At 52.6% G+C, this 26,478-nt stretch overlaps 1 protein-coding gene across 1 annotated transcript; it reads right to left on the reverse strand.

Moving 5' to 3' along the window:
• Positions 1-1,240: 1,240 nt before the first annotated feature.
• LOC142923228 (uncharacterized) lies at positions 1,241-24,512 on the reverse strand (the record flags this gene model as incomplete). Its single annotated transcript, XM_076064167.1, has 7 exons — positions 1,241-1,715; positions 5,699-5,773; positions 8,788-9,009; positions 11,753-11,881; positions 15,175-15,308; positions 20,024-20,365; positions 24,324-24,512. Coding segments are annotated over 7 exons (1,148 nt in total), but the record flags the coding sequence as incomplete, so codon positions are not given.
• Between the last annotated feature and the right edge of the window lie 1,966 nt (positions 24,513-26,478).

A 26,478-nucleotide genomic window follows, 5' to 3' on the forward strand; every position in this document is an offset into this window, starting at 1 on the left:
TGTGGGTCTCTATGGGTCTCTATGTGTCTCTGTGTCTCTGTGGATCTCTGTGTGTCTCTATGGGTGTCTGTGTGTCTCTATGGGTGTCTGTGGGTCTCTGTGTATCTCTGTGTGTCTCTATGTGTCTCTGTGGGTCTCTATGTGTCTCTATGGGTCTCTGTGTGTCTCTGTGTGTCTCTGTGTATCTCTGTGTGTCTCTATGTATCTCTGTGTGTCTCTATGTGTCTCTGTGTGTCTCTATGTATCTCTGTGTGTCTCTATGTGTCTCTATGTGTCTCTATGGGGTCTCTGTGTGTCTCTGTGTGTCTCTGTGTATCTCTGTGTGTCTCTGTGTATCTCTGTGTGTCTCTGTGTGTCTCTGTGTGTCTCTGTGTGTCTCTGTGTATCTCTGTGTATCTCTGTGTGTCTCTGTGTATCTCTGTGTGTCTCTGTGTGTCTCTGTGTGTCTCTGTGTGTCTCTATGGGTCTCTGTGTATCTCTGTGTGTCTCTATGGGTCTGTGTGTCTCTATGGGTCTCTGTGTGTCTCTGTGTATCTCTGTGTGTCTCTATGGGTCTCTGTGTGTCTCTGTGTGTCTCTGTGTATCTCTGTGTGTCTCTATGTATCTCTGTGTGTCTCTATGTGTCTCTGTGTGTCTCTATGTATCTCTGTGTGTCTCTATGTGTCTCTGTGTGTCTCTATGGGTCTCTGTGTGTCTCTGTGTGTCTCTATGTATCTCTGTGGGTCTCTGTGCGTCTCTATGTGTCTCTGTGTATCTCTGTGTGTCTCTGTGTGTCTCTATGTATCTCTGTGTGTCTCTGTGTGTCTCTATGTATCTCTATGTATCTCTGTGTGTCTCTATGTGTCTCTGTGTATCTCTGTGTGTCTCTGTGTGTCTCTATGTGTCTCTGTGTATCTCTGTGTGTCTCTGTGTGTCTCTGTGTGTGTCTCTGTGTGTCTCTGTGTGTCTCTGTGTGTCTCTGTGTGTCTCTGTGTATCTCTGTGTGTCTCTGTGTATCTCTGTGTGTCTCTATGTGTCTCTGTGTGTCTCTATGTGTCTCTGTGTGTCTCTATGGGTCTCTGTGTATCTCTGTGTGTCTCTATGGGTCTGTGTGTCTCTATGGGTCTCTGTGTGTCTCTGTGTATCTCTGTGTGTCTATGTGTCTCTATGTGTCTCTGTGTGTCTATGTGTCTCTATGTGTCTCTATGTATCTCTGTGTGTCTCTGTGTGTCTCTGTGTATCTCTGTGCGTCTCTGTGTATCTCTGTGGGTCTCTGTGGGTCTCTATGTGTCTCTGTGTGTCTCTATGTGTCTCTGTGTGTCTCTGTGTGTCTCTGTGTGTCTCTATGTGTCTCTATGGGTCTGTGTATCTCTATGGGTCTCTGTGTGTCTCTGTGTATCTCTGTGTGTCTCTGTGGGTCTCTGTGTGTCTCTCTGTGTCCCTGTGTCTCTGTGTATCTCTGTGTGTCTCTGTGTGTCTCTGTGCGTCTCCACACCAGCTAGTAAAACGAACCACAGCTTCATGCCCGCTCAGTTCAGTGCTCACCAATCATCACCGGTGCCATCAAATTTAACATTTTAAAATCGTGGTGAGTTGCCAGTCCGTTGTCCCTCGGGACCCCCCCTCAGCTCCCCCCCCCCCTCAGCTCCCCCCGCCCCTCGGGCCCTCCCCCCCCCCCATCACTTTGACTCCTCGGAGGTGGCGGTCACTTCCTGCTTGGCGGATGACGTCACTTCCTGTGCGCGACATCACGTGGCCAGAGTGAGAGTGATGTCACGCGTCTGTGTGTCAGTGAGTGTCAGTGTGTGTGTGTCAGTGTGTGTGTGTGTCTGTGTGTGTGTCTGTGTGTGTGTGTGTCTGTGTGTGTGTGTCTGTGTCAGTGTGTGTGTGTGTCTGTGTGTGTGTGTCTGTGTATGTGTCTGTGTGTCTGTGTGTGTCAGTGTGTGTGTCTGTGTGTGTGTGTGTCTGTGTGTGTGTGTCTGTGTATGTGTCTGTGTGTCTGTGTGTGTCTGTGTGTGTGTCAGTGTGTGTGTGTGTCTGTGTGTGTGTGTGTCTGTGTATGTGTCTGTGTGTCTGTGTGTGTCAGTGTGTGTGTCAGTGTGTGTGTGTCAGTGTGTGTGTCTGTGTGTGTGTGTCAGTGTGTGTGTGTCTGTGTGTCAGTGAGTGTCAGTGTGTGTCTGCGTGTGTGTCTGTGTGTGTCAGTGTGTGTGTCAGTGTCAGTGTGTGTGTCAGTGTGTGTGTCAGTGTGTGTGTGAACCTGGCGACCCGGGTTCGATTCCCGCTCACGGCCAACACCAGTGACGATTACCTAAACCGGTCCCGGGCCTCCCCTAGTTCGACTCAGCCTCAAATGAGTACCTGGTGCGGTGTGTAGTAAACATTGCTACTAGGGAGACAAAGGCGGTCGGGCGTGGTGCTGGCCACCCACCCCCTCGTGTACCGTTCCGGCCTTCATAGGTGCTCGCTAACAGCACTTGCCCCTACAGTCTGTTAAAGCTATACGGGGGATCTTTGTGTGTCAGTGTGTGTGTGTCTGTGTGTGTGTGTGTCAGTGTGTGTCTGTGTCTGTGTGTCAGTGTGTGTGTCAGTGTGTGTGTCAGTGTGTGAGTGTGTGTCAGTGTGTGTCTGTGTGTGTGTGTCAGTGTGTGTGTGTGTGTCAGTGTGTGTGTCTGTGTGTGTGTGTGTGTCAGTGTGTGTCTGTGTGTGTGTGTGTGTCAGTGTGTGTGTGTGTTGACCTGGTCAAGGCCTATGATACCATCAGTAGGCCTGGGCTCTGGGTCGTTCTTCGTGCTTTTGGAGTACCTGACCCTCTGCTCACGATCATTAAGGACCTTCATGATGGTGAGCGGGCCCGGGTAAAACTACGTGGCCGGGAGTCAGAGCCATTCCCTGTACACCTTGGGGTGCGACAGGGATGTCCTCTGGCTCCCACATTATTTAACATCTATTAGGACCACGTAGTTCGTGAAGCCTTCAGTAGCTGTACCGGGGGAATCTCCAAATGGTACAGATATAATGGGAGGCTAATCGATGCCCGGGTGCGGTCAAGGGATGGCTCCCTATTGCTCAACCACTTTATGTATGCTGATGATTTGGTAATAGCTGCTCAGTCAGAGGAGGAGTTGGAGACGCTGCTGCTGAGACTGGAGCGTGCCACTAAGAGGTGGGGCATTACCATCAGCCCCACCAAAACTAAGCACCTGCCTGGGTATTTTGTACCATCGGACACTCCACCCCCACAACTCCCAATCGGTGATGGGGCAGTTGTGGAGAGAGTGGAGAGTTTCCCATACCTGGGCAGTGTGCTTATGACTGGCTCCAGTTTAACAGCAGAGGTCTCACTCCGAATCAGTCGAGCGGCAATATCTTTTCATCGGTTGCGTAACGCTGTGTGGAAGCTACCTGGTCTGTCGCTCCGCACTAAGCTTCAGGTCTTCTCGGCCACGGTCATTCCCTCCCTTCTCTACGCTTGCGAAACGTGGACCCCCCTAATGGAACATCTTCGCCGGTTAGAAACATTTAGGCTGACCTGCCTACGATCCATCCTGGGTTTAACCAGACTGGATTGTGTGAGGAGCTCACAAATCCTTGAAAGATCTGGGCAGGGTCCCATCGGTGAGCTCCTCCGGCAGGCAAGGCTGCGATGGCTGGGTCATGTAGCCCGCATGCCCAGCCACCGCATGCCGAAACAGCTTTTGTTCGGCCGGATCGAGGGGGCTAAACGGGCGCGGCACGGGCTAGAGAAGAGATGGAGTGATGTGGTACAGGAGGACGTGGAGCTGAGTGGACTTGCCGATGACTGGTACCAGCGGTGTCAAGATCGGCCTCTGTGGAGGAGGCTCGTGAAGGACGCTACTGGGCAGTTGGAGGCAGTCGCCCTCCAACAACAACGGAGGGCGGAGGAGCGACGCTCACAACAACGAGCGGAGCGCCGGGTGGCTAAAGCACAGCAGGTTGGCACAGTAGGGGGCACAGGTGGTGCATCAGCCAGTCATCTCAGTCATCTCAGTCAGTCGACCCGTGGCACCTGCTGGGTCTGCCCCGTGACCTCCTGCCAGCGGGCGTTCGACACTTCACGTGGCCTCAGGGTGCACATAGCCTGGCACAAGCGTCGTGGTGACGTCACCGCCACTTAGTGGCGAATGGCGGTTGTTGTTGTTGTGTGTCAGTGTGTGTGTGTGTCAGTGTCAGTGTGTGTCAGTGTGTGTCTGTGTGTGTGTGTCAGTGTGTGTGTCTGTGTGTCAGTGTGTGTCTGTGTGTGTGTGTCAGTGTGTGTGTGTCTGTGTGTTAGTGAGTGTCTGTGTGTGTCAGTGTGTGTGTGTGTCTGTGTGTCAGTGAGTGTGTCTGTGTGTGTGTGTCTGTGTGTTGTCTCTCTCCCCGTGTCTCTCTCCCCGTGTCTCTCTCTCCCCGTGTCTCTCTCCCCGTGTCTCTCTCTCCCCGTGTCTCTCTCTCTCCGTGTCTCTCTCTCCCCGTGTCTCTCTCTCCCCGTGTCTCTCTCCCCGTGTCTCTCTCTCCCCGTGTCTCTCTCCCCGTGTCTCTCTCCCCGTGTCTCTCTCTCCCCGCGTCTCTCTCTCCCCGTCTCTCTCTCTCCCCGTGTCTCTCTCTCCCTGTGTCTCTCTCTTTCCCCGTGTCTCTCTCTCCCCATGTCTCTCTCTCTCCCCGTGTCTCTCTCTCCCCGTGTCTCGTGTCTCTCTCTCCGTGTCTCTCTCTCCCCGTGTCTCTCTCTCCGTGTCTCTCTCTCTCCCCGTGTCCCTCTCCCCGTGTCTCTCTCTCTCCCCGTGTCTCTCTCCCCGTGTCTCTCTCTCCCCGTGTCTCTCTCCCCGTGTCTCTCTCTCCCCGTGTCTCTCTCTCTCCGTGTCTCTCTCTCCCCGCGTCTCTCTCTCCCCGTGTCTCTCTCCCAGTGTCTCTCTCTCCCTGTGTGTCTCTCTCTCCCCGTGTCTCTCTCTCCCCGTGTCTCTCTCTCCCCGTGTCTCTCTCTCTCCCCGTGTCTCTCTCTCCCCGTGTCTCTCTCCCCGTGTCTCTCTCTCCGTGTCTCCCTCCCCGTGTCTCCCTCCCCGTGTCTCTCTCTGTCTCTCTCTCTCCGTGTCTCTCTCTCTCCCCGTGTCTCTCTCTGTCTCTCTCTCTCTCTCCGTGTCTCTCTCTCTCCCCGTGTCTCTCTCTACCCGTGTCTCTCTCTCCCGGTGTCTCTCTCTCCCCGTGTCTCTCTCTCCCCGTGTCTCTCTCTCTCCGTGTCTCTCTCCCCGTGTCTGTCTCTCTCCCCGTGTCTCTCTCCCCGTGTCTCTCTCTCTCCCCCTGTCTCTCTCTCCCCGTGTCTCTCTCTCCCCGTGTCTCTCTCTGTCCGTGTCTCTCTCTCCCCATGTATCTCTCTCCCCGTGTCTCTCTCTCCCCGTGTCTCTCTCTCCCCGTGTCTCTCTCTCTCCCCGTGTCTATCCCTCCCCGTGTCTCTCTCTCCCCGTGTCTCTCTCTATCCCCGTGTCTCTCTCTCCCCGTGTCTCTCTCTCTCCCCGTGTCTCTCTCTCCCCGTGTCTCTCTCTCCCCGTGTCTCTCTCCCCGTGTCTCTCTCTCCCCGTGTCTCTCTCTCCCCGTGTCTCTCTCTCTCCCCGTGTCTCTCTCTCTCCCCGTGTCTCTCTCTCTCTTCCCGTGTCTCTCTCTCTCTGCCCGTGTCTCTCTCTCCTCGTGTCTCTCTCTGTCCCCGTGTCTCTCTCCCCGTGTCTCTCACCGAGTCTCCGTTCTGCAGTCTGATTCTCTTCTTGTCACTGTCTTCATCTCTCGTCTCGGATTCCTCCAACTTGTTCTAGAATTCATCATCAGCAGCATCATCATCATCAGCAGCAGTAATATCATAATCCACATCATCATCAATAGTATCATCAGCAGCAGCAGCATCATCATCAGCATTAGCAGTATCATCATCAGCAGCATCATCACCAGCAGTAGTAGTAGTATCATAATCCGCATCATCATCATCAATAGTATCATCATCAGCAGCATGATCATCAGCATCATCATCAGCAGCAGCATCACCAACAGCAGTAGTAGTAGTATCATAATCCGCATCATCATCAATAGTATCATCATCAGCGTCATCAGCATCATCATCAGCAGCATCATCATCATCAGCAGCATCATCATCATCATCAGTAGTAGTATCATAACCCGCATCATCATCATCAACAGTATCAGCATCATCAGCAGCAGCATTAGCAGCATCATCAGCATCATCAGCATCATCTTTACAAGTGGGTGAGTGGGTGAGTGAGTGGTGAGTGAGTGATGGGGTGAGTGAGTGGGTGAGTGAGTGAGGGGGTGAGTGAGTGAGGGGGTGAGTGAGTGGGTGGGTGAGTGGGTGGGTGAGTGAGTGATGGGGTGAGTGAGTGGGTGAGTGAGTGAGGGGGTGAGTGAGTGAGGGGGTGAGTGAGTGAGTGGGTGGGTGGGTGAGTGAGTGGGTGGGTGAGTGGGTGAGTGAGTGAGGGGGTGAGTGAGTGAGTGAGTGGTGAGTGAGTGGATGGGTGAATGGATGAGTGGTGAGTGAGTGAGTGGTGAGTGAGTGAGTGGTGAGTGAGTGAGTGAGTGGGTGAGTGAGTGAGTGGGTGGGTGAGTGGGTGAGTGAGTGGACAAGTGAGTGAGTGGGTGAGTGATTGGGTGAGTGAGTGAGTGGGTGGGTGAGTGGGTGGGTGAGTGGGTGAGTGAGTGAGTGGGTGAGTGAGTGAGTGGGTGAGTGAGTGAGTGAGTGGGTGGGTGAGTGGGTGAGTGAGTGGGTGAGTGAGTGGTGAGTGAGTGGGTGAGTGAGTGAGTGGGTGGGTGAGTGGGTGAGTGAGTGAGTGGGTGGGTGGGTGAGTGGGTGGGTGGGTGGGTGAGTGGGTGGGCGAGTGAGTGAGTGGGTGGGTGGGTGAGTGAGTGGGTGGGTGAGTGGGCGAGTGAGTGAGTGAGTGGGTGAGTGAGTGAGTGGGCGAGTGAATGGGTGAGTGAGTGAGTGGGTGAGTGATTGGGTGAGTGGACGAGTGAGTGGGCGAGTGGTGAGTGAGTGAGTGGGTGAGTGAGTGAGTGAGTGGGTGAGTGAGTGAGTGGGTGGGTGAGTGAGTGAGTGAGTGGTGAGTGAGTGAGTGGGTGAGTGAGTGGGTGGGTGAGTGGGTGAGTGAGTGGGTGAGTGAGTGGTGAGTGAGTGGGTGAGTGAGTGGGCGAGTGAATGGGTGAGTGAGTGGGTGAGTGAGTGGGCGAGTGAATGGGTGAGTGAGTGGGTGAGTGATTGGGTGAGTGGACGAGTGAGTGGGTGAGTGAGTGAGTGGGCGAGTGAATGAGTGGGTGAGTGGGTGAGTGATTGGGTGAGTGGGCGAGTGAGTGAGTGGTGAGTGAGTGAGTGGGTGAGTGAGTGGGTGGATGAGTGGTGAGTGAGTGGGCGAGTGAGTGGGCGAGTGAGTGGGTGGGTGAGTGGGCGAGTGAGTGGGTGGACGAGTGGGTGAGTGAGTGGGTGGATGAGTGGTGAGTGGGTGGGTGAGTGAGTGAGTGAGTGGGCGAGTGAGTGAGTGTGTGAGTGATTGGGTGAGTGGACGAGTGAGTGGGCGAGTGGTGAGTGAGTGAGTGGGTGAGTGAGTGAGTGAGTGGGTGAGTGAGTGAGTGGGTGGGTGGGTGAGTGAGTGAGTGAGTGGTGAGTGAGTGGGTGAGTGAGTGGGTGGGTGAGTGGGTGAGTGAGTGGGTGAGTGAGTGGTGAGTGAGTGGGTGAGTGAGTGGGCGAGTGAATGGGTGAGTGAGTGGGTGAGTGAGTGGGCGAGTGAATGGGTGAGTGGGTGAGTGATTGGGTGAGTGGACGAGTGAGTGGGTGAGTGAGTGAGTGGGCGAGTGAATGAGTGGGTGAGTGATTGGGTGAGTGGGCGAGTGAGTGAGTGGTGAGTGAGTGAGTGGGTGAGTGAGTGGGTGGATGAGTGGTGAGTGAGTGGGCGAGTGAGTGGGCGAGTGAGTGGGTGGGTGAGTGGGCGAGTGAGTGGGTGGACGAGTGGGTGAGTGAGTGGGTGGATGAGTGGTGAGTGGGTGGGTGAGTGAGTGAGTGAGTGGGCGAGTGAGTGAGTGTGTGAGTGATTGGGTGAGTGGACGAGTGAGTGGGCGAGTGGTGAGTGAGTGAGTGGGTGAGTGAGTGAGTGAGTGAGTGGGTGAGTGAGTGAGTGGGTGGGTGAGTGAGTGAGTGGTGAGTGAGTGGGTGAGTGGGTGGGTGAGTGGGTGAGTGAGTGGGTGAGTGAGTGGTGAGTGAGTGGGTGAGTGAGTGGGCGAGTGAATGGGTGAGTGAGTGGGTGAGTGAGTGGGCGAGTGAATGGGTGAGTGAGTGGGTGAGTGATTGGGTGAGTGGACGAGTGAGTGGGTGAGTGAGTGGGTGGGTGAGTGGGTGAGTGAGTGAGTGAGTGGGTGAGTGAGTGAGTGGTGAGTGAGTGAGTGGGTGAGTGAGTGAGTGAGTGGGCGAGTGAATGGGTGAGTGAGTGGGTGAGTGAGTGGGCGAGTGAATGGGTGAGTGAGTGGGTGAGTGATTGGGTGAGTGGACGAGTGAGTGGGTGAGTGAGTGAGTGGGCGAGTGAATGAGTGGGTGAGTGGGTGAGTGATTGGGTGAGTGGGCGAGTGAGTGAGTGGTGAGTGAGTGAGTGGGTGAGTGAGTGGGTGGATGAGTGGTGAGTGAGTGGGCGAGTGAGTGGGCGAGTGAGTGGGTGGGTGAGTGGGCGAGTGAGTGGGTGGACGAGTGGGTGAGTGAGTGGGTGGATGAGTGGTGAGTGGGTGGGTGAGTGAGTGAGTGAGTGGGCGAGTGAGTGAGTGGGTGATATACTTCACCTTTCTACGCACGAGGTGATTAATATTGGAAACTCCAACGGGCGCTGATGCTGACAGCGCAGCTCCTACTGCTGATGATGATGCTGCTCCTGCTGCTGATGCTGCTGCTGATGCTGCTGATGATGCTGCTGCTGATGATGATGCTGCTGCTGATGATGATGCTGATGATGATGCTGCTGCTGATGATGATGCTGCTGCTGATGGTTGCCTTGTGCCAAAAGCCTGTCAGAAACCACGGGGACAGACCGAAACGACGGTGGCCGTGGTTACGGTTTAAAGAAAATTCTGTCTGCCTCTTAGTTGTTATGAAGGTCGCGTTTGTTACTCACACAGACAGAGACACAGATAGACACTCACATAGACACACATAGACACACACAGAGACACTCATAGACACACATAGACACACATAGACACACATAGACACACACAGACACTCACATAGACACACACAGACACTCACACACACAGACACACACACTCATACACACAGACACACACACTCACAGACACACACACAGACACACACACAGACACACAGACACATACAGACACTCACACACACACTCACTCACACAGACACACACACACAGACACTCACACACACACAGAAACACAGACACACACACAGACACACACACAGACACACACACAGACACACACACAGACACTCATACACACAGACACACACAGACACACAGACACACAGACACTCACACACAGAAACACAGACACACACACAGACACACACTCATACACACACACAGACACTCATACACACAGACACACACAGACACTCATACACACAGACACACAGACACTGACACACACACAGACACTCACACAGACACTCACACAGACACACACACAGACACACACAGACACACACAGACACACACACAGACACACACACAGACACACACAGACACACATACACAGACACACACACACAGACACACACACAGACACTCATACACACACAGACACACACACAGACACACACACACAGACACACACAGACACTCATACACACACAGACAAACATACAGACACACACACAGACACTCATACACACACAGACACACATACAGACACACACACAGACACTCATACACACACAGACACACACACAGACACACACACACAGACACACACAGACACTCATACACACACAGACACACATACAGACACACACACAGACACTCACACAGACACACACACACAGACACACACATACACACACACAGATTCATACACACTCATACACATACAGACACACACAGACATACACACACTCATACACACACACACAGGCACTCACACACACTCATACACACACAGACACTCACACACACAGACACACATACACACACAGATAGACACTCACACACACAGACACACATACACACACAGATAGACACATACACATACACACACACAGACACACACACAGATAGACACACACACACAGACACTCACACACACAGACACTCACACACACACACATACACACAGACACTCACACACACAGACACTCTCACACACAGACACACATACACACAGATAGACACATACACACACAGATAGACACACATACACACAGATAGACACATACACACACAGATAGACACACACACACAGATAGACACACACAGACACTCACACACACACTCACACACACACTCACTCACACACACTCATACACAGACACACAGACACACACACAGACACTCACACAGACACTCACACAGACACACACACAGACACTCACACACACTCACACACACAGACACTCACACACACTCATACACACGGACACTCGCACACACTCATATACACACTCACAAACATATACACACTCATACACAGACACTCGCACACACAGACACTCATACACACACACACACAGACACACACACACAGACACACATACACACACACACACAGAGACACACATACACACACACACAGACACTCACACACACTCATACACACACAGACACTCACTCACACAGACACACACACACAGACTCATACACAGAGACTCACACACAGACACTCACACACACTCATACACACACACAACAACAACAACCGCCATTCGCCACTAAGTGGCGGTGACGTCACCACGACGCTTGTGCCAGGCTATGTGCACCCTGAGGCTACCACGTGAAGTGTCGAACGCCCGCTGGCAGGAGGTCACGGGGCAGACCCAGCAGGTGCCACGGGTCGACTGACTGAGATGACTGAGATGACTGGCTGATGCACCACCTGTGCCCACTACTGTGCCAACCCGCTGTGCTTTAGCCACCCGGCGTTCCGCTCGTTGTTGTGAGCGTCGCTCCTCCGCCCTCCGTTGTTGTTGGAGGGCGACTGCCTCCAACTGCCCAGTAGCGTCCTTCACGAACCTCCTCCAGAGGCCGATCTTGACACCGCTGGTACCGGTCATCGGCAAGTCCACTCAGCTCCACGTCCTCCTGTACCACATCACTCCATCTCTTCTCTAGCCCGTGCCGCGCCCGTTTAGCCCCCTCGATCCGGCCGAACAAAAGCTGTTTCGGCATGCGGTGGCTGGGCATGCGGGCTACATGACCCAGCCAACGCAGCCTTGCCTGCCGGAGGAGCTCACCGATGGGACCCTGCCCAGATCTTTCAAGGATTTGTGAGCTCCTCACACAATCCAGCCTGCAGGTTAAACCCAGGATGGATCGTAGGCAGGCCAGCCTAAATGTTTCCAACCGGCGAAGATGTTCCATTAGGGGGGTCCACGTTTCGCAAGCGTAGAGAAGGGAGGGAATGACCGTGGCCGAGAAGACCTGAAGCTTAGTGCGGAGCGACAGACCAGGTAGCTTCCACACAGCGTTACGCAACCGATGAAAATATATTGCCACTCACACACACACACGTACACACACAGACACATACACTCACACACACACACTCACACACACGTACACACTATTACCTCTGATGGTGATGATGCTGCTGCTGCTGATGATGATGATGTTGGTGCTGCTGATGATGATGTTGGTGCTGTTGATGATGATGATGATGATGCATCATCAGCAGTCTTAGAGAAGGCTGATCCACTATCCTGTGAAGGAAATCAGCATTAGCAGATTCAGATTCAGCACTGCACCGTAGAATCGTGAGTGAGTAGGTGAGTAGGTGAGTGGGTGGGTGAGTGGGTGGGTGGGTGAGTGGGTGGGTGGGTGAGTGGGTGAGTGAGTGGGTGGATGGGTGGGTGGGTGAGTGTGTGGGTGAGTGGGTGGGTGGGTGAGTGAGTGAGTGAGTGGGTGGGTGAGTGGGTGGACGAGTGAGTGGGTGGGTGAGTGGGTGGGTGAGTGAGTGGGTGGGTGAGTGGGTGAGTGGGTAAGTGAGTGGGTGTGTGAGTGAGTGGGTGGGTGAGTGGGTAAATGAGTGAGTGGGTGAGTGAGTGGGTGAGTATCTGGTGAGTGAGTGTGTGAGTGAGTGGGTGAGTGAGTGGGTGGGTGGGTGAGTGGGTGAGTGAGGATCCGGTGAGTAGGTGGTGGTGAGTGAGTGGGTGGGTGAGTGAGTGGTGAGTGAGTGTGTGAGTGAGTGAGTGGGTGAGTGAGTGGGTGAGTGAGTGAGTGGGTGAGTGAGTGGGTGAGTGAGTGAGTGGGTGAGTGAGTGGGTGGGTGAGTGAGTGAGTGGTGAGTGAGTGAGTGTGTGAGTGAGTGGGTGAGTGAGTGGGTGGGTGAGTGAGTGGGTGAGTGAGTGAGTGGGTGAGTGAGTGAGTGGGTGAGTGAGTGGGTGAGTGAGTGGGTGGGTGAGTGGGTGGGTGAGTGAGTGGGTGAGTGAGTGGGTGGGTGAGTGAGTGAGTGAGTGGGTGGGTGGGTGAGTGAGTGGGTGAGTGAGTGAGTGAGTGGTGAGTGAGTGGGTGGGTGAGTGAGTGAGTGAGTGTGTGAGTGAGTGGTGTGGTGAGTGTGTGAGTGAGTGGGTGAGTGAGTGAGTGAGTGGTGAGTGAGTGTGTGAGTGTGTGAGTGAGGATCTGGTGAGTGAGTGGGTGAGTATCTGGTGAGTAGGTGGTGGTGAGCGAGTGAGTGGGTGGGTGAGTGTGTGAGTGTGTGAGTGAGGATCTGGTGAGTGAGTGGGTGAGGATCTGGTGAGTAGGTGGTGGTGAGTGAGTGGGTGAGTGAGTGAGTGTGTGAGTGTGTGAGTGAGGATCTGGTGAGTGAGTGGGTGAGGATCTGGTGAGTAGGTGGTGGTGAGTGAGTGTGTGAGTGGGTGAGTGAGTGGGTGGGTGAGTGAGTGAGTGAGTGGTGAGTGAGTGAGTGGTGAGTGGTGAGTGAGTGTGTGAGTGTGTGAGTGAGGATCTGGTGAGTAGGTGGTGGTGAGTGAGTGTGTGAGTGAGTGAGTGGTGAGTGAGTGGGTGAGTGAGTGGGTGGGTGAGTGAGTGAGTGGGTGAGTGAGTGAGTGAGTGGTGAGTGAGTGAGTGGTGAGTGGTGAGTGAGTGTGTGAGTGTGTGAGTGAGGATCTGGTGAGTAGGTGGTGGTGAGTGAGTGGTGAGTGAGTGAGTGTGTGAGTGAGTGGTGTGGTGAGTGTGTGAGTGAGTGGGTGAGTGAGTGAGTGAGTGGTGAGTGAGTGAGTGTGTGAGTGTGTGAGTGAGGATCTGGTGAGTGAGTGGGTGGGTGGGTGAGTGGGTGAGTGAGTGGGTGGGTGGGTGAGTGTGTGGGTGAGTGGGTGGGTGAGTGGGTGGACGAGTGAGTGGGTGAGTGGGTGGGTGAGTGAGTGGGTGGGTGAGTGAGTGGGTGAGTGGGTAAGTGAGTGGGTGTGTGAGTGAGTGGGTGGGTGAGTGGGTAAGTGAGTGAGTGGGTGAGTGAGTGGGTGAGTATCTGGTGAGTGAGTGTGTGAGTGAGTGGGTGAGTGAGTGGGTGGGTGGGTGAGTGGGTGAGTGAGGATCCGGTGAGTAGGTGGTGGTGAGTGAGTGGGTGGGTGAGTGGTGAGTGAGTGAGTGTGTGAGAGAGTGAGTGGGTGAGTGAGTGGGTGAGTGAGTGGGTGAGTGAGTGGGTGAGTGAGTGAGTGGGTGAGTGAGTGAGTGTGTGAGTGAGTGAGTGGGTGGGTGGGTGAGTGGGTGAGTGAGGATCTGGTGAGTAGGTGGTGGTGAGTGAGTGGGTGGGTGAGTGAGTGGTGAGTGAGTGTGTGAGTGAGTGAGTGGGTGAGTGAGTGAGTGGGTGAGTGAGTGGGTGAGTGAGTGGGTGGGTGGGTGAGTGGGTGAGTGAGGATCCGGTGAGTAGGTGGTGGTGAGTGAGTGGGTGGGTGAGTGAGTGGTGAGTGAGTGAGTGTGTGAGTGAGTGAGTGGGTGAGTGAGTGGGTGAGTGAGTGAGTGGGTGAGTGAGTGAGTGGGTGAGTGAGTGGGTGAGTGAGTGAGTGGGTGCGTGAGTGGGTGGGTGAGTGAGTGAGTGAGTGGTGAGTGAGTGTGTGAGTGAGTGAGTGGGTGAGTGGGTGAGTGGGTGAGTATCTGGTGAGTGGGTGAGGATCTGGTGAGTAGGTGGTGGTGAGTGAGTGTGTGAGTGAGGATCTGGTGAGTGAGTGGGTGAGTGAGTATCTGGTGAGTAGGTGGTGGTGAGTGAGTGGGTGAGTGGCTGAGTGAGTGAATGGGTGAGTGAGTGTGTGAGTGAGTATCTGGTGAGTAGGTGGTGGTGAGCGAGTGAGTGTGTGGGTGAGTAGGTGGTGGTGAGTAGGTGGTGGTGAGCGAGTGAGTGAGTGGGTGAGTATCTGGTGAGTAGGTGGTGGTGAGCGAGTCACTGTGGTGGTGGTGGTGAGCGAGTGAGTGGGTGGGTGAGTAGGTGGTGGTGAGTAGGTGGTGGTGAGCGAGTGAGTGAGTGGGTGAGTATCTGGTGAGTAGGTGGTGGTGAGCGAGTCACTGTGGTGGTGGTGGTGGTGGTGAGTAGCTGGTGAGTGTGTGAGTGAGTGGGTGAGTATCTGGTGAGTAGGTGGTGGTGAGTGAGTCACTGTGGTGGTGGTGGCGGTGAGTAGCTGGTGAGTGGGTGGTGGTGAGCGAGTCACTGTGGTGGTGGTGAGTAGCTGGTGAGTGGGTGGTGGTGAGCGAGTCACTGTGGTGGTGGTGAGTATCTGGTGAGTAGGTGGTGGTGAGCGAGTCACTGTGGTGGTGGTGGCGGTGAGTAGCTGGTGAGTGTGTGAGTGAGTGGGTGAGTATCTGGTGAGTGGGTGGTGGTGAGCGAGTCACTGTGGTGGCGGTGAGTAGCTGGTGAGTGGTGTGGTGAGTGTGTGAGTGAGTGGGTGAGTATCTGGTGAGTGAGTGGTGGTGAGCGAGTCACTGTGGTGGTGGTGGTGGTGAGTAGCTGGTGAGTGTGTGAGTGAGTGGGTGAGTATCTGGTGAGTAGGTGGTGGTGAGCGAGTCACTGTGGTGGTGGTGAGTAGCTGGTGAGTGGCGCTGTCACGAGCATCCTGAATCCTCTCGGCCAACTCTGGCAGGAGGAGACGCAGGTCTCTGCATTCTCGCTCCACCCTCTCATCACCCCCGGCTCCCAGCGAGTCTGTGAGACACACAGAGAGACAGTGAGACACACACAGAGACACACACAGAGACACACACACAGACACACACACACACAGAGACACACAGAGACACAGAGACACAGTGAGACAGATAGAGACACACACAGAGACGCACACAGAGACACAGTGAGACACACAGAGACACAGAGAGAAAGTGAGACACACAGAGACACAGAGAGACACAAAGAGACACAGTGAGACACAGTGAGACAGTGAGACACACAGACAGAGACAGAGTGAGACACACAGACACAGTGAGACAAACAGAGACACAGTGAGACACACAGACACAGTGAGACACACAGAGACACAGTGAGACACACAGAGACACAGAGACACACAGAGAGACAGTGAGACACACAGAGACACAGTGAGACACACAGAGACACAGAGAGACACAGAGAGACAGAGACACAGTGAGACACACAGAGACACAGAGAGACAGTGAGACACACAGATACACAGTGAGACACAGTGAGACACACAGAGACACAGAGACACAGTGAGACAGATAGAGACACACACAGAGACACACACAGAGACACAGTGAGGCACACAGCGACACAGAGAGACACACAGAGACACACACAGAGACACACACAGAGACACAGTGAGACACACAGAGACACAGAGAGAAAGTGAGACACACAGAGACACAGAGAGACACAAAGAGACACAGTGAGACACAGTGAGACAGTGAGACACACAGACAGAGACAGAGTGAGACACACAGACACAGTGAGACAAACAGAGACACAGTGAGACACACAGACACAGTGAGACACACAGAGACACAGTGAGACACACAGAGACACAGAGACACACAGAGAGACAGTGAGACACACAGAGACACAGTGAGACACACAGAGACACAAAGAGACACAGAGAGACAGAGACACAGTGAGACACACAGAGACACAGAGAGACAGTGAGACACACAGAGACACAGTGAGACACAGTGAGACACACAGAGACACAGAGACACAGTGAGACAGATAGAGACACACACAGAGACACACACAGGGACACAGTGAGGCACACAGCGACACAGAGAGACACACAGAGACACACACAGAGACACACACAGAGACACAGTGAGACACACAGAGACACAGAGAGAAAGTGAGACACACAGAGACACAGAGAGACACAAAGAGACACAGTGAGACACAGTGAGACACACAGACAGAGACAGAATGAGACACACAGACACAGTGAGACAAACAGAGACACAGTGAGACACACAGACACAGTGAGACACACAGAGACACAGTGAGACACACAGAGACACAGAGACACACAGAGAGACAGTGAGACACACAGAGACACAGTGAGACACACAGAGACACAGAGAGACACAGAGAGACAGAGACACAGTGAGACACACAGAGACACAGAGAGACAGTGAGACACACAGAGACACAGTGAGACACAGTGAGACACACAGAGACACAGAGACACAGTGAGACACACAGAGACACAGAGAGACACAGTGAGACACAGTGAGACACACAGACAGAGACAGAGTGAGACACACAGACACAGTGAGACAAACAGAGACACAGTGAGACACACAGACACAGTGAGACACACAGAGACACAGTGAGACACACAGAGACACAGAGACACACAGAGAGACAGTGAGACACACAGAGACACAGTGAGACACACAGAGACACAGAGAGACACAGAGAGACAGAGACACAGTGAGACACACAGAGACACAGATAGACAGTGAGACACACAGAGACACAGTGAGACACAGTGAGACACACAGAGACACAGTGAGACACACAGAGACACAGAGAGACACAGTGAGACACAGTGAGACAGTGAGACACACAGACAGAGACAGAGTGAGACACACAGACACAGTGAGACAAACAGAGACACAGTGAGACACACAGACACAGTGAGACACACAGAGACACAGTGAGACACACAGAGACACAGAGACACAGTGAGACACACAGAGACACACAGAGAGACACAGTGAGACACAGAGACACAGTGACACAGTGAGACACACAGACAGAGACACAGTGAGACACACAGACACAGTGAGACACACAGAAACACACAGAGACACAAAGAGAGACAGAGACACAGTGAGACACAGACACAGTGAGACACACAGAGACAGAGAGAGACACACGGAGACACAGTGAGACACAAAGAGACACAGTGAGACACAGAGAGAGACACAGTGAGACACACAGAGACACACACAGAGACACACACACAGAGACACACACAGAGACACAGTGAGGCACACAGAGACACAAACAGAGACACACACACAAAGACACACACACACAGAGACACACACACAGACACACACACAGAGAAACACAGAGAGAAAGAGACACAGAGAGACTCACAGAGACACACAGAGACACACAGAGACAGAGAGAGACACAGTGAGACACACAGAGACACACAGAGACACAGTGAGACACAAAGAGACAGAGAGAGACACAGTGAGACACAGTGAGACACACAGACACACAGAGACACACAGAGACACACAGAGACACACAGAGACACAGTGAGACACAGAGACACACAGAGAGACACACAGAGACACACAGTGAGACACAGTGAGACACACAGAGACACACAGAGACACAGTGAGACACACAGAGACAAAAAACAGAGACACAGACACACAGAGACACAGTTAGACACAGTGAGACACACAGAGACACACAGAGACACACAGAGACACACAAAGACACAGAGACACACAAAGACACAGAGACACAGTGAGACACACAGACACACAGAGACACAGAGACACACAAAGACACAGAGACATAGTGAGACACACAGACACACAGAGACAAACAGAGAAACACAGAGACACAGTGAGACACAGAGACACAGTGAGACACACAGAGAGACAGAGACACAGTGAGACACACAGAGACACACAGAGACACACAAAGACACAGAGACACAGTGAGACACACAGAGACAAACAGAGACACACAGACACAGTGAGACACACAGAGAAACACAGACACACACACAGAGACACACAGAAAGACAGAGACACAGTGAGACACACAGAGACACAGAGAGACACAGTGAGACACATTGAGACACACAGAGACATACAGAGACACAGTGAGACACAGTGAGACACACAGACACAGTGAGACACACAGAGACAGTGAGACACACAGAGACTGTGTCTCTCTGTGAGTCTCTGTGTGTCTCACTGTGTCTATGTGTGTCTCACTGTGTCTCTGTGTGTCTCACTGTGTCTCTGTCTCTCTGTGAGTCTCTGTGTGTCTGTGAGTCTCTGTGAGTCTCTTTGTGTCTCTGTGTGTCTCTGTGTGAGTCTCTGTGTGTCTCTGAGTGTCTCTGTGTGTCTATGAGTGTCTATGAGTGTCTCTGTGTGTCTCTGTGTGTCTCTGAGTCTCTGTGAGTCTCTGTGTGTCTCTGAGTGTCTCTGTGTGTCTCTGAGTCTCTGTGAGTCTCTGTGAGTCTCTGTGTGTCTCTGAGTGTCTCTGTGTGTCTCTGAGTGTCTCTGTGTGTCTCTGAGTCTCTGTGTGTCTCTGTGTGTCTCTGAGTGTCTCTGTGTGTCTATGTGTGTCTCTGTGAGTCTCTGTGAGTCTCTCTGTGTCTCTGTGTGTCTCTGTCTCTCTGTGTGTCTCTGTGAGTCTCTGTGAGTATCTCTGAGTCTCTGTGTGTCTCTGTGAGTCTCTGTGTGTCTCTGTGAGTCTCTGTGAGTCTCTCTGTCTCTGTGAGTCTCTGTGAGTGTCTGTGTGTCTCTGTGTGTCTCTGTGAGTCTCTGTGTGTCTCTGTGAGTCTCTGAGTGTCTCTGGGTGTCTCTCAGTCTCTGTGAGTCTCTGTGAGTATCTGTGTGAGTCTCTGAGTGTCTCTGTCTCTCTGTGAGTCTCTGAGTCTCTGTGAGTCTCTCTGAGTCTCTGAGTGTCTCTGTGAGTCTCTATGGGTCTCTGTGAGTCTGAGTGTCTCTGAATCTCTGTGAGTCTCTGTGAGTCTCCGTGAGTCTCTCTAAGTCTCTGTAAGTCTCTGAGTCTCTGTGAGTATCTCTGTATCTCTCTGAGTCTCTGTGAGTCTCTGTGAGTGTCCATGTGTGTCTCTGTGAGTCTCTGAGTCTTTGTGTGTCTCTGTCTCTCTCTGAGTCTCTGTGTGTCTCTCTGTGAGTCTCTGTGTGTCTCACCAAGGCGAGACTGGATGATGTCCCGGGCCAGGCAGAAGTGATTCACAGCCTCTCCGTGTCTCTGTGCCAGGAGCGCCGAAACTCCTAGCTGGTACTGAGTCTCTGTGAGTCTCTGTGAGTCTCTGTGAGTCTCTCTTTCTCTCTGTGTGTCTCTGTGAGTCTCTGAGAGTCTCTGTGAGTCTCTGTGAGTCTCTGTGAGTCTCTGTGAGTCTCTGTGAGTCTCTGTGAGTCTCTCTGAGTCTCTGAGTGTCTCTGTGAGTCTCTGTGAGTCTCTGTCTCTCTGTGAGTCTCTGTGAGTCTCTGAGTGTCTCTGAGTGTCTCTGTGAGTCTCTGTGAGTCTCTGTGGGTCTCTGTGGGTCTCTGTGAGTCTCTGTGTGTCTCTGTGAGTCTCTGTGAGTCTCTCTGTGTGTCTCTCTGTGAGTCTCTGTGTGTCTCTCTGAGTGTCTCTGTGTGTCTCTCTGAGTGTCTCTGTGAGTCTCTGTGAGTCTCTGTGAGTCTCACCAAGGCGAGACTGGATGATGTCTAGGGCCAGGCAGAAGTGATTCACAGCCTCCCCGTGTCTCTGTGCCAGGAGCGCTGAAACTCCTAGCTGGTACTGAGTCTCTGTGAGTCTCTGTGAGTATCTATGAGTCTCTGTGAGTCTCTGTGAGTCTCTCTGTGAGTCTCTCTGTGAGTCTCTCTGTGAGTCTCTGTGTCTCTCTGAGAGTCTCTGTGTCTCTCTCTGAGTCTCTGTGAGTCTCTGTGAATCTCTCTGTCTCTGAGTCTCTCTGTGTGTCTCTGTGTGTCTCTCTGAGTCTCTAAGTGTATCTGAGAGCCTCTGTGTCTCTCTGAGTCTCTGTGAGTCTCACCAAGGCGAGACTGGATGATGTCTCTGGCCAGGCAGAAGTGATTCACTGCCTCCCCGTGTCTCTGTGCCAGGAGCGCCGAAACTCCTAGCTGGTACTGAGTCTCTGTGAGTCTCTGTGAGTCTCTGTGAGTCTCTGTGAGTCTCTGTGTGTCTCTGTGTGTCTCTGTGAGTCTCTCTGAGTCTCTGTGAGTCTCTGTGTCTCTGTGAGTCTCTGTGTGTCTCTGTGAGTCTCTGTGAGTCTCTGTGTCTCTGAGTCTCTGTGAGTCTCTGTGTGTCTCTCTCTGTGTGTCTCTGTGAGTCTCACCAAGGCGAGACTGGATGATGTCCCGGGCCAGGCAGAAGTGATTCACAGCCTCCCCGTGTCTCTGTGCCAGGAGCGCCGAGACTCCTAGCTGGTACTGAGTCTCTGTGAGTCTCTGTGAGTCTCTGTGTGTCTCTGTGAGTCTCTGTGTGTCTCTGTGAGTATCTCTGAGTCTCTGTGAGTGTCTCTGTGAGTCTCTGTGAGTCTCTGAGCCTCTGTGAGTCTCTGTGTGTCTCTGTGAGTCTCTCTGAGTCTCTGTGAGTCTCTGTGTGTCTCTGTGAGTCTCTGTGGGTCTCTGTGAGTCTCTGTGAGTCTCTGTGTCTCTGTGAGTCTCTGTGTGTGTCTGTGTGTCTCTGTGAGTCTCTGAGTGTCTCTGTGTGTCTCTGAGTGTCTCTGAGTGTCTCTGTGAGTCTCTGTGAGTCTCTGTCTCTCTGTGAGTCTCTCTGAGTCTCTGTGAGTCTCTGTGAGTCTCTGAGTCTCTCTGTGTGTCTCTGTGTGTCTCTGTGAGTCTCTGTGTGTCTCTGAGTGTCTCTGTGAGTCTCTCTGTGAGTCTCTGAGTGTCTCTGTGAGTCTCTCTGAGTCTCTCTGAGTCTCACCAAGGCGAGTCTGGATGATGTCCCGGGCCAGGCAGAAGTGATTCACAGCCTCTCCGTGTCTCTGTGCCAGGAGCGCCGAAACTCCTAGCTGGTACTGAGTCTCTGTGAGTCTCTGTGTGTCTCTGTGTGTCTCTGTGAGTATCTCTGAGTCTCTGTCTCTCTCTGAGTCTCTGTGTCTCTCTGTGTCTCTCTCTGAGTCTCTGTGAGTCTCTGTGAGTCTCTGTGTGTCTCTGTGAGTCTCTGTGAATCTCTCTGTCTCTGAGTCTCTCTGTGTGTCTCTGTGTGTCTCTCTGAGTCTCTAAGTGTATCTGAGTGTCTCTGTGTCTCTCTGAGTCTCTCTGAGTCTCACCAAGGCGAGACTGGATGATGTCTCTGGCCAGGCAGAAGTGATTCACAGCCTCCCCGTGTCTCTGTGCCAGGAGCGCCGAAACTCCTAGCTGGTACTGAGTCTCTGTGTCTCTGTGAGTCTCTGTGAGTCTCTGTGAGTCTCTGTGAGTCTCTGTGTGTCTCTGTGTGTCTCTGTGTCTCTGAGTGTCTCTGTGTGTCTCTGTGTCTCTGAGTGTCTCTGTGAGTCTCTGTGAGTCTCTGTGAGTCTCTGTGAGTCTCTGTGTGTCTCTGTGTGTCTCTGTGAGTCTCTGTGAGTCTCTGTGTGTCTCTGTGTGTCTCTGTGTCTCTGAGTGTCTCTGTGAGTCTCTGTGAGTCTCTGTGTGTCTCTGTGAGTCTCTGTGAGTCTCTGTGAGTCTCTGTGAGTCTCTGTGTGTCTCTGTGAGTCTCTGTGAGTCTCTGTGAGTCTCTCTGTCTCTCTGTGAGTCTCTGAGTCTCTGTGAGTCTCTGTGTGTCTCTGTGAGTCTCTGTGTGTCTCTGTGTGTCTCTGTGTGTCTCTGAGTGTCTCTGTGAGTCTCTGTCTCTCTGTGAGTCTCTGTGTGTCTCTCTCTGAGTCTCTGAGAGTCTCTGAGAGTCTCTCTGAGTCTCTGAGTGTCTCTGTGAGTCTCTGAGTCTCTGTGAGTCTCACCAAGGCGAGACTGGATGATGTCCCGGGCCAGGCAGAAGTGATTCACTGCCTCTCCGTGTCTCTGTGCCAGGAGCGCCGAAACTCCTAGCTGGTACTGAGACTCTGTGTGTCTCTGTGAGTCTCTGTGAGTCTCTGTGTGTGTCTGTGAGTCTCTGTGAGTCTCTGCGTGTGTCTCTGTGTGTCTCTGTGTGTCTCTGTGAGTCTCTGTGAGTCTCTGTGTCTCTGTGTGTCTCTGTGAGTCTCTGTCTCTCTGAGTGTCTCTGTGAGTCTCTGTGTCTCTCTGAGTCTCTGTGAGTCTCTGTCTCTCTCTGAGTCTCTGTGAGGCTCACCAAGGCGAGACTGGATGATGTCTCTGGCCAGGCAGAAGTGATTCACAGCCTCCCCGTGTCTCTGTGCCAGGAGCGCTGAAACTCCTAGCTGGTACTGAGTCTCTGTGAGTCTCTGTGAGTCTCTCTGTCTCTCTGTGTGTCTCTGTGAGTCTCTGTGGGTCTCTGTGAGTCTCTCTGAGTCTCTGTGTGTCTCTGTGAGTCTCTCTGAGTCTCTGTGAGTCTCTGTGTGTCTCTGAGTCTCTCTCTGAGTCTCTGAGTCTCTGTGAGTCTCACCAAGGCGAGACTGGATGATGTCTCTGGCCAGGCAGAAGTGATTCACTGCCTCCCCGTGTCTCTGTGCCAGGAGCGCTGAAACTCCTAGCTGGTACTGAGTCTCTGTGAGTCTCTGTGTGTCTCTGTGAGTCTCTGAGAGTCTCTGTGAGTCTCTGTGTGTCTCTGTGAGTCTCTGTGTGTCTCTGTGTGTCTCTGTGTGTCTCTGTGAGTATCTCTGAGTCTCTGTCTCTCTCTGAGTCTCTGTGAGTCTCTGAGAGTCTCTCTGAGTCTCTCTGAGTCTCTGTGAGTCTCTGTCTCTCTCTGAGTCTCTCTGAGTCTCACCAAGGCGAGACTGGATGATGTCTCTGGCCAGGCAGAAGTGATTCACAGCCTCTCCGTGTCTCTGTGCCAGGAGCGCTGAAACTCCTAGCTGGTACTGAGTCTCTGTGAGTCTCTGTGAGTCTCTCTGTCTCTCTGTGTGTCTCTGTGAGTCTCTGTGGGTCTCTGTGAGTCTCTCTGAGTCTCTGTGTGTCTCTGTGAGTCTCTCTGAGTCTCTGTGAGTCTCTGTGTGTCTCTGAGTCTCTCTCTGAGTCTCTGAGTCTCTGTGAGTCTCACCAAGGCGAGACTGGATGATGTCCCGGGCCAGGCAGAAGTGATTCACAGCCTCTCCGTGTCTCTGTGCCAGGAGCGCTGAAACTCCTAGCTGGTACTGAGTCTCTGTGTGTCTCTGTGTGTCTCTGTGAGTCTCTCTCTGTCTCTCTGTGAGTCTCTGTGAGTCTCTGTGAGTCTCTGTGTGTCTCTGTGTGTCTCTGAGTGTCTCTGTGTGTCTCTGTGAGTCTCTGTGAGTCTCTGTCTCTCTCTGAGTCTCTGTGAGTCTCTGAGTGTCTCTGTGAGTCTCTGAGAGTCTCTGAGTCTCTGTGAGTCTCACCAAGGCGAGACTGGATGATGTCCCGGGCCAGGCAGAAGTGATTCACAGCCTCTCCGTGTCTCTGTGCCAGGAGCGCTGAAACTCCTAGCTGGTACTGAGTCTCTGTGAGTCTCTGTGTGTCTCTGAGTCTCTGTGTGTCTCTGTGAGTCTCTGTGTCTCTGTGAGTCTCTGTGTCTCTGTGAGTCTCTGTGAGTCTCTGTGTGTGTCTGTGTGTCTCTGTGAGTCTCTGTGAGTCTCTGAGTCTCTGTGTGTCTCTGAGTCTCTGTGTGTCTCTGAGTCTCTCTCTGAGTCTCTGAGTCTCTGTGAGTCTCACCAAGGCGAGACTGGATGATGTCTCTGGCCAGGCAGAAGTGATTCACAGCCTCTCCGTGTCTCTGTGCCAGGAGCGCTGAAACTCCTAGCTGGTACTGAGTCTCTGTGAGTCTCTGTGAGTCTCTGTGAGTCTCTGTGAGTCTCTGTGAGTCTCTGTGTGTCTCTCTGAGTCTCTAAGTGTATCTGAGTGTCTCTGTGTCTCTCTGAGTCTCTGTGAGTCTCACCAAGGCGAGACTGGATGATGTCTCTGGCCAGGCAGAAGTGATTCACAGCCTCTCCGTGTCTCTGTGCCAGGAGCGCTGAAACTCCTAGCTGGTACTGAGTCTCGGCTAGCAGACGGTCATCCGGTGCCAGCAGAGATGACTGAAGGGACAGGCAGATGGACAGATCCTCCGTGGCCTGGGCATAGTCCTCTAGATAGACAGAGACACACACAGTCAGACAGAGAGAGAGAGAGACACACAGTCACTTAGACAGACAGAGACACACACAGTCAGACAGAGAGAGAGAGACACACAGTCACTTAGACAGACAGACACACACAGTCAGACAGAGAGAGAGACACACAGTCACTTAGACAGACAGAGACACACACAGTCAGACAGAGAGAGAGAGAGAGACACACAGTCACTTAGACAGACAGAGACACACACAGTCAGACAGAGAGAGAGAGACACACAGTCACTTAGACAGACAGAGACACACACAGTCAGACAGAGAGAGAGAGAGACACACACAGTGACTTAGACAGAGAGAGACACACACAGTCACTTAGACAGAGACACATACAGTGACTCAGACAGAGACACAGTCACTTAGACAGAGACACACACAGTCACTTAGATAGACAGAGACACACACAGTGACTCAGACAGACAGAGACACACACAGTGACTCAGACAGACAGAGACACGCACAGTCAGACAGAGAGAGAGACACACATAGTCCTCTAGATAGACAGAGACACACACAGTCAGACAGAGAGAGAGAGACACACAGTCACTTAGATAGACAGAGACACACACAGTCAGACAGAGAGAGAGACACACAGTCACTTAGACAGACAGAGACACACACAGTCAGACAGAGAGAGACACACACAGTCACTCAGACAGAGAGACACACAGTGACTTAGACAGAGACACACACAGTCAGACAGAGAGAGACACACAGTGACTCAGACAGAGACACAGTCACTTAGACAGAGGCACACACAGTGACTTAGACAGACAGAGACACACAGTGACTTAGACAGAGACACACACAGTCACTCAGACAGAGAGACACAGTGACGTAGACAGACACACAGTCACTTAGACAGAGGCACACACAGTGACTTAGACAGACAGAGACACACACAGTCACTTAGACAGACACAGTCACTCAGACAGACAGAGACACACAGTCACTTAGACAGACAGAGACACACACAGTGACTTAGACAGACAGAGACAGACACAGTCACTTAGACAGAGACACAGTCACTTAGACAGAGACACACAGTGACTCAGACAGACAGAGACACACACAGTCACTTAGACAGACAGAGACACACACAGTGACTTAGACAGAGACACACACAGTGACTTAGACAGACAGAGACACACACAGTCACTTAGACAGACAGAGACACACACAGTCACTTAGACAGAGACACACAATGACTTAGACAGACAGAGACACACACAGTGACTTAGACAGACAGAGACACACACAGTCACTTAGACAGAGACACGCACAGTCACTTAGACAGACAGAGACACACAGTCACTTAGACAGACACACAGTCACTTAGACAGACAGAGACACACACCATGACTTAGACAGACAGAGACACACACAGTCACTTAGACAGACAGAGACACACACAATCACTTAGACAGAGACACACACAGTCACTTAGACAGAGACACACACAATCACTAAGACAGAGACACACACAGTCACTTGGACAGAGACACACACAATCACTTGGACAGAGACACACACAGTCACTTAGACAGACACAGACACACACAGTCACTTAGACAGAGACACACACAATCACTAAGACAGAGACACACACAGTCACTTGGACAGACAGAGACACACACACAGTCACTTAGACAGACACACAGTCACTTAGACAGAGACAGAGACACACACAGTCACTTAGACAGACAGAGAGAGACACACACAGTCACTTAGACAGAGACACACACAGTCACTTAGACAGACAGAGACACACACAGTCACTTAGACAGAGACACACACAGTCACTTAGACAGACAGAGACACAGTCACTTAGACAGAGACACACACAGTGATTAGACAGAGAGAGACACACACAGTGACTCAGACAGAGACAAACACAGTCACTTAGACAGAGACACAGTCACT

Source organism: Petromyzon marinus, unplaced genomic scaffold (genome assembly GCF_048934315.1).
Source record: "Petromyzon marinus isolate PM22_M1 ecotype Great Lakes invasive population unplaced genomic scaffold, UKy_Petmar_22M1.pri1.0 PM_Scaffold_343, whole genome shotgun sequence".
NCBI classification, from domain to species: Eukaryota; Metazoa; Chordata; class Hyperoartia; order Petromyzontiformes; family Petromyzontidae; genus Petromyzon; species Petromyzon marinus.